Consider the following 8,999-nt stretch of genomic DNA (forward strand, 5'->3'; position numbering starts at 1 on the left):
GGTTATTAATTATTTTCACCATCCCGGAAGTCTTGATGTTGACAATAAGGCTTTATTTTTGTTACAGGTTCGACGTTGTCGGTAATCCTGGATTTACCTGACGCTATTTCAATCGTAGTGTCGGCGTCGATAGCCGTGCTGTACACCCTTGTAGGAGGGCTGTATTCTGTGGCATACACAGACGTGGTGCAGCTCTTTTGTATTGCTATTGGCCTGGTGAGTGTGTGGTGTGAGATTTGTAGTGCGTGTTGTGTGTTGCGTAGGCAGTATCTATACGGGAGTATAAAAATAACTAATCACAACTATGCATAACTTAAACAATAAAGACCATGAGATTTAAATTAAAACTTGACTTCAGCGAATGTGAATTCCGACCAATGACGGAGAAACACATCACCTCAGTGAATGCGAATTCTAACCAGCGACTTGAGAAATTCTACTTCTATGAATGTGAATACCGTCCAACGATTGAGAAAAGAATCAACTTACATTAATTTTGCTGATAACCAACGACTGAAAAACAACTCTTCTTCTACGATTGTTGCTACAAAAAACAAACTAAGAAAACTCACTTTAATGACTGCATGTCGACTAGCAACAATTACTTGAGTTAATCAAATATGCGACACAAACTTAGACACTTAGTTGTTAAGTAATTATGTATTCGTGAACTAAAACCCTGAAGCCATTATCCTGAAGTGAACTGAAGTCATTATCCACTGAACAACTGAAGCCATTATTATATATGTTTGTGCAGTGGCTGGCAGTGCCGTTCTCTCTACACAGCGAGTACTCGGGCTCCCTGAACCCCAACACGACCAACTGGCTCGGGGAGCCCCCCAACAACCCCTACGAGTGGGGCACATGGTGGGACTATGCATTCCTCCTCATCTGCGGAGGCATCCCTTGGCAGGTAACTAATTTCTATGATATTTTATAATACTTTTCATCTAGTATTTAGAATTTGTAATATTTTTTTCTTCTGCTGCTTGCTCGAATATAAAGTTCAGGTATTCATCCTGAATACAAAATTTTGTTGAAAACGAATTGGTTAATTTGAAAATTTAGTTTAAAGTTGAGAATATTTGATGTTATTTATCTTATACAATTCAATATTTTATTGAAAACAAATTTGCTAATATGAAAATTCAGTTTAAAACGGAAAATATTTAATCTACTTCTCCACCTTCTGTCCGCAGGTGTACTTCCAGCGCGTGCTGTCCGCCAAGACTGGCAGGCAGGCACAGATTTTGTCCTACGGCGCGGCCATCGGCTGCTTCGTTATGGCCATCCCTGCCGTCCTCATCGGGGCCATCGCTAAAACTGTCGGTACGTGAGTCCATCAAGTGCAAAACTGTCGGTACGCGTCCATCAAGTGAAAATCTGTTACGTTCATCTATCAAAAGGTAAAACTGTCGGTGCGCGAGTCCATCAAGTGCAAATAATCGGTGCGCGAGTCCATTAAGGCGCAAAACTGTCGGTGCGCGAATCCATTGAGGCGCAAAACTGTCGGAACGCGAGTCCATTAAGGCGCAAAACTGTCGGAACGCGAGTCCATTAAAGCGCAAAACTGTCGGTACGCGAGTCCATTAAGGCTCAAAACTGTCGGGACGCGAGTCCATTAAGACGCAAAACTGTCGGTACGCGAGTCCATAAATGGGCAAAACTGTCGGTACGCGAGTAAATCGAGTGCAAAACGGTTACGCCTGTCTCTTATACACATCTAGATGTGTATAAGAGACAGGCTGCNTTATGGACCCAGACGCTCCCATTTAAAATGAAAATTGCTTGTGGTGCTTCAACTTCAATATTAGCTCAAGCTTGATATAATATTTTTGAAAGAAAATTAGCTTTGTGGGTCTCCAAATAATTTTTAATTCAACGTCTTGTGATTGAACTTCCAGTGAATGAAATCTTTAAAGTTTGGTCTCCTGTTCGATAAAATCTATTGTAAAAAGCATCAACCTCGCTTATGTGCACTTGTAAAGATGTAACTTTTATAATTATATTTTATTATCAAACCCATTTATATACACGCACGAATTATCTATTTTGTATGTATTCGTATTATAAATAAAAATCTTGCGCGTTCCTCATTAAAGTTCTTGCTCAGCACTAACCTGCACTAATCCTGCCACTAGTGGGTGGCATTCATAGGCCTGGGCGCCGTGTCGGCCGCGGTGATGTCGTCCGCTGACTCCTCGGTGCTATCCGCCTCATCCATGTTCACCCACAACGTCTACAAAGGCGTCATCCGACCTCATGTGAGCCATGCAATAATAATCAAATAAAAAATGTATCAGCAGTTCATTTCAGATAGTGTAATTATGTACTTTTACACTTCGGTGGAAATTTGTGGGCTAATATATTACCTTCTCTGAATCCAGCGTCTATATTGGCAATTTGCGGTTCAAAAGTTCGTCAACACTTCATGATTCCAATATTTTTTCGCAACACTTCCACACCTTCTTAATAAAATGCGGAAAATAATACGACTGGGCAATTAAAGAGGTTTACAAAACTGTTTTTACGAGCTTAATTATTGAAATATTTTTGTTCACAGGCCAGCATTCGGGAGATGAACATTGTGCTGCGTCTTGCCATCCCTGTCATCACGGCAGTGGCTTGCGCAATCGCCATTTTTACGACTTCCATCTATGCCCTATTGTGAGATGGGCAAAAATTTGGCGGAAAGTCGTCAGGATGATTTCCATCAAATATCATGGCGATTGCCATTAAGCCAATTTATAATGCTTGTGTGCTAATAAATATAAGTTTTCGTTAGTTCTATTTTTTTTAACGATGAGTCCTAGTGGCTTGTCCAAACTCTGGTTAATAAGATTTCAAGTTTTTTTTTCTTGTTCCGTCTTTAAATACTATGGACCATGCAATAATGGTTCAGTGCCAACGTGTATCTCTGTTATATATCTTCTATCTGAATGTATCATCTCTGCCTTCATTATAAACTTGCTACTGAAATTCCGAAATGATAATTTTTAAGCTCGTTTCAGTTACCTGTGTGGGGATTTGGTCTACGTGATGCTCTTCCCCCAACTGACGCTAGCCGTCCACTGCCCCAACCACGTCAACAGGCCAGGCTCCATCGTGGCCTTCGTCGTCGGCTTCCTGCTCAGAATATTGGGTCAGACTCCAGGATAAGACTTGGATATTCCGGGATGTATTTCATGACTGATTAACAGAGGTGGGCAGTAGCGCACTACATGTAGCGGTAGCGGTAGCGGCGTTACATATATGGCAATGTAGTGGTAGCGGTAGCGCCCGCTACATATTTAAGTAGCGATACGAGGTTTTGCCGCTACAGAGCTACCGCTACATTTATAGATAAAGCCTTTAGATTTTACTTAAGGGGGGGCTATACCCTCCAGAAAAACTTCCACATTTACTAACGGATCTCTCTGAAATTTCACACATATATGTAAAACCGAAGTAAAAGAACATTTTGTTCGTATAATTTTTTTCGGAAAAATTAATAGAAACGTGAAATTCATAGAAAACGGACAAAAAGGGGTACTGCAGAAATCTATCTCCTCCTAGGGTTTTCAAGCTACAACATTGAGACGCATATCATTCGATGCGTAAAGACCACACCTATCGAGTAATCGAGCCCTTTTTTTATTTTTGCCTTAAATTTTTTACACGAATTTTTCCGTTTTCTTCTCATTTTTTTCTCATTTTCTTCAAATTTCCCCCCCTGCCCCCCATCATAAATCCAAACTATGCACAAATCTAAAAAAATAACTCAGTACTCACTGCAGTGAGTGACAGAGAGCGCATTTTCTCGTCAACGAAAACGTGAAGTCACGGACGGACAGACAGACAGACGGACGGACAGACAGACGGATTGACAGACAGACGGACATGGCGAGCACAACAGTGCATTTTTTCTAAATGAGAAAATGCGCTAAAAAGGGCTTCGTTACTCGATAGGTGTGGTCTTTACAAATCGACTGGTATATGTCTCATCGCTGTAGCTTCAAAACTCTAGGAGGAGATAGGTTTGTCGTGACAATAAGTGTGAATGTTCAGGAGAGCGCGACAAAGCCCCGAGCGCATCGCAATAGGCACTCAATGTAGCAAGGATACAAAACTAAACTTTATAGGAGATTGATTCCAGTCAAGGATGGTGGGAGCGACTGCATGCACACCTCCTCATACGACGCCAGGCAGGTAACTAAGGTGCACCTCAAGTCGACACTCTATTTAAAGTGCTCGCAGCGAATTTCCTCCTATTCTATTTGTTAAAGAACTCCCCCACCCCCCTCCTTTTCATGATCTGTCGTGAACGCATAAACCAACGTACAGAGATGGTAATGGTACCATTGGATAGGGCAGAATGTCTGCTTTAATATGAGACTAAAAACCGGAAAAGCCAAATCCGAAAACTTTAGGGTAGACGCTCCCTTAAGTTGTTACCAGTTACCACTTACAGTTTTTTTCATGTTTCAGTTTGCTTACAGTTATTTTTACAGTTAATTTTATGTTTCACCTTCCCTACATGGATGTCTACTTCAATCTACCAATCTCAAAAATAATCCACATATATATATACAAATAAAAGACTGATTTTTTATAGGTATGTATATGCGGATAATTTTTGAGATTGGTGGATTAAAGTAGACATCCATGCTGGGAAGGTAAAACATGAAAATATCTGTAACTTTTATTTATTGTATCTAACCCGTATTAGTTCGGTTAAGTTAATTGCAATAAAGTTGCATTGATATGTTTCGAAAATGTTTTATTATCGTTAAATGTTTATTAGTAAATCCCAATATCAGAACAATAACTATTTAGAGATTTCCAATAATTTTGGCCACTGTAGCGGCAAATGTAGCGCGTTACATTTTACTGTAGCGGTAGCGGTAGCGGCGCTACATTTCAAAGTAGCGCTGCCCAGCTCTGCTGATTAACCACCAATAAGTGTTAAGAAATTTTCCTATTATGGAAATAGTTTCATATCTGTTCTACATCATATAAATACTAATACCTATTTGGGACGGGGCTTGTGAAATAAATATATTGGTAACTTTTTTGTGAGGTATTCATTATAATTATCAGATGGTTGTTCGCGTGCAATAATGTCATTGTTCGCGGTTGTTCAATGACATTATTGCACCATTTAATCGGAACCTAATTTTTCACTACCGGAAGTTTAATTCTACTTTCCGTTAAAATTTTAAGCATGTCGAAATTTGTATTAACGCTGGAACGCAGTAAAATTGAATGTTGCTCATTATTATTTCATATATATTATACGTAGGTATTGATGAACTTATTATAGTAATAAATCACCACCGACTTAAATAAATCACGTTGGCGGTAACTTTATGATTGATGTTCTGTCGAAACAATTTCCAGCCAGGATTTAACATGAGAATTTAATCAAAATATTTCAATCTAAAGAAAGAAATTTGTTTTTCATATAATATCAATATATTTATACACATTTATCACATAGATATAATAGCTTTTAGGGCCGTGAAAGTAAGTTGTTTTTAAATGTCAATAAGTTATCTATTTGATGAATGCTTTTTCGCATTGCACTAATATAATCGTGCTCATAAAGTTTATATATTATTATTACATATATTACAGTGTATATTACATTATTACATATATTACAGTGATGAAAAATTCTTAAAGAGTGAGAGTTTACTTCTATAATGTCACGGAAAAGTTTTAATAATTGAAGAAATAATTAAATTTTTTATGGTACAGGAGGAGAGCCAGTGCTGCAGCTACCAGCCGTCATCAAGTATCCGTGGTACGACTACGAGAACGAGACGCAGAACTTCCCATTCAGGTGCCCATTTCACTTCCCATTCATATTTCACTTCCTATCAGGTGGCCGTTTCGCTTTCCATTCATATTTCACTTCCCATTCATATTTAACTTCCTATCAGGTGGCCATTTAACTTCCAATTTATATTTCACCCATTCAGGTGGCCATTTCAATTCCCATTCATATTTCACTTCCCATTCAGGTGGCCATTTCACTCCCTATTCATATTTCACTTCCCATTCATATATGACTTCCCATTTAGGTGGCCAGTTGTTGACATGTGTGCTATAATCGAACTTTATTGGTTTATGTTTTTGGAGACCACCAGGTTCGCATGAACTCTTGTCATAAATAAAAGTCTTTTCTAGTCAAGATATATATGAAATCTTACACCACAACACAGATATAAGAATGAGCAAAGTTACAGTCCGCGGAGACTATAGGGAAGACACACAGAATGGAGGCATCCTTACTCTCCGCTCTCTAAAATCCTAATAAATCCGTTCGCACGATACCAGTCCGCAAAGCTACGGTTCTTTCTAAAGCAATCGTGCATCTTTTACATCCTAATTAAAATACATCCTTTCCCTATACATTTTACATCCAGATAGTACACATTGTTTACCTCTTGATAATTGACCTAGCCCTCTACAACGTTAATTGCCTTAATATCTTAAAAATACTGGGTATTAAAAAATGGATTGTCTACAATTAAATGTAGAAAATTAAATTATTCTTACTGGAATTTAACTGCCATATAAAATATTGTTAATCAATGCCAAATAATAGGATTATATAAAATGATATTAATGATAACTCTATAATTATTCTTAATTTTGAGTGTTTGATTATTCTGCCTTGAGTGTATTTTAATTAAAAAATATTTTGACTCTAGGTTGCATTTATTTTGCATCTCTTTTTATTCGATATGATACAAGAGCTCCACGTATGTCGATTCCAAATCATATCAAAATACACACATATCAGTTGAAAAATGATGATGAAGCTAAAATTTTCAATTTATACTTATTTCGTTCATCTAACCCGGCCTATTCATCGACGCCGATATTTATATGTTATAATGTATGTTTAAGCTAATCATACTTTGTTTTCATAATACTATTACTATTGTTCTATACATACTATTTACTATTATTAATAATATTATATTACACTATTATTATTGTTTTATACATACTATTATTACGTGCAGAACCCTGTCGATGCTGGTGACAATGATCGCGCTGTTGTTGGTGTCTCGCTTTACAAGAACTTGTCACGGACGTCAACAGAACCTGACCATCACTACTGCTAGAACCCAATATATAAGCTGCCAAGACCTTAGACAATTACGCCCTACAGGAAAAAATTCCGGATGGAAAACCGTGGAGTTTTAGTTTAGGCTACGATAACATTTAAGGTTATGCGAGTTCCAAATGACAATGTTTAATGTTTAAGAACTATGAATGATATATTGAGGAAAATTTTGAGCAGAAGAAAATTTTGCATGAAATATCATTTTTACTGCAAGATAAATATGATAAAATTGCAATGAAAGTGCACTGTGGAAAAATTATGTCATCAATTGTTTCTGCAGGGTATAAAACTATCCTACAAGGGTTGAAAAACCAAGCACTTTATCACAAATTGAAATTCGTCAAGGGCATGAGTTGAGAAGTATCTTGTACAATGAGACCTCATCATTCCGTCTGGTTGGCCTGAATTTCAGAAGTTTTCAATTCTTAGTCCCCCGAATGATTCTGAATCTACAGTACATTTACTTTAAAGACGATCACCAGGAGCCCACATTCATCACGGCACTGCCATTTAGCTCTCTTTTTAAAATGTAGAGGACAAGTGAAGTTTTTTTGTTAAAGTTATCATGAGAAAAGTTTCAACCACATTTAAAATTTTAAACAAAGAAAATCACCAAGCCCAATTTTTGCTGCTGTTAGTAAAATTGGGGTCCCCCGGCTTTTTTTCCACGCTCTCAGAACTACGCGTATTGACTTTGATATCTACACAGATAATACTCATTAGTTTGAAAACCCTGCAATGGGGTGCATGAATTTAGTTTTCGCTCATATCTCGGCAATGTATGATTCGATTTCATTCAAACTTTTTCTACTGCCGTGTAAAATAAATTCTTCAACTTTCTGAGTGGGTCTCGAGCAGAAAATTTTTTGTTTCATGTTAAAAATGTTGTACAAACACGAAAAAAGTCGTGTTTTTTTTTTTAAATTACAGTCCTGCGCCCATATCTTTTTTTGGCCCGTATCTACTCAATTAAACTTCGTACACTCATGGTCCGATTTATGACGAACATTTTGATGTATGACTGATTAAAAAAAATTGACTTTTTACGATATAAAATTTTCGTTTTCCCCATAAAAATTTATAAAATTTCACAAAAAAATGGCAGTTTTTCGTCCATATCTCAGTTGCATGTTTTATGATCAGGATCAAACTTTACACACGCTTTCTCGCAAGTGATCTCTACATATTGATGCGGGTTTTGCCTTTGGGATATTGATATATCCCGAAAAAACGATAGTCAAAGTTGCGTTTTCTTACGTTTTTTTCCAAATTGTAATTTCGACATAACTTCTGAATTAGGAGTAGTAGCTACTTGGGTTTATTTACTAACGCTTTATTGCATTAAAAGGCGCGCGACGATGGTTAGCACACGTCCCAGCTCCTTCTAAAGTGGCCGCAATTTGTCGTTGAAAAGGACGTGCTGAGGGCTTCCCCACATTCCGCGAGATATACCGCTACGGTTTCAAAACTTGTTTATCATATTATTCCTGTATAGATGGTAATTAACTTAGTCTTCTGGTGCATCTTTTGGTGTGTTAATCGATATGCTGCTTTTATTTTACTGTGAGCCAGAACCGTTTAAGTAAAAGTGATTGTGAGATCCTCATTTCGAGTCTCCTTTTTAGCGCAATTTCTCATTTATGGAAAAATGTACTATTTTGCTCGCCATGTCCGTCTGTCTGTCTGTCCGTCTGTCCGTCCATGACCTCAAGTTTCGTCAAGTTTTCGTCGACGCTATCTGTCACTCACTGCACTGAGTACTGAGTTATATTTTTTCGATCATAAATGGGCCAGTATGGATTTTCATATTGATTGAGGTATATATCACACTATTGTGACACCGATGACGTCAATATTTTTTAAGAAATGTCCCCTGTAA

At 37.6% G+C, this 8,999-nt stretch overlaps 1 protein-coding gene across 1 annotated transcript; it reads left to right on the forward strand.

The window, feature by feature from the left end:
* Positions 1–67: 67 nt before the first annotated feature.
* LOC108673403 (high-affinity choline transporter 1-like) lies at positions 68–7,200 on the forward strand (the record flags this gene model as incomplete). Its single annotated transcript, XM_018161228.1, has 8 exons — positions 68–216; positions 758–913; positions 1,200–1,325; positions 2,142–2,264; positions 2,564–2,667; positions 3,012–3,142; positions 5,740–5,824; positions 7,017–7,200. Coding segments are annotated over 8 exons (1,058 nt in total), but the record flags the coding sequence as incomplete, so codon positions are not given.
* Positions 7,201–8,999: the final 1,799 nt, after the last annotated feature.

This window comes from Hyalella azteca, unplaced genomic scaffold (genome assembly GCF_000764305.2).
Source record: "Hyalella azteca isolate HAZT.00-mixed unplaced genomic scaffold, Hazt_2.0.2 contig14347, whole genome shotgun sequence".
Taxonomy (NCBI): Eukaryota; Metazoa; Arthropoda; class Malacostraca; order Amphipoda; family Hyalellidae; genus Hyalella; species Hyalella azteca.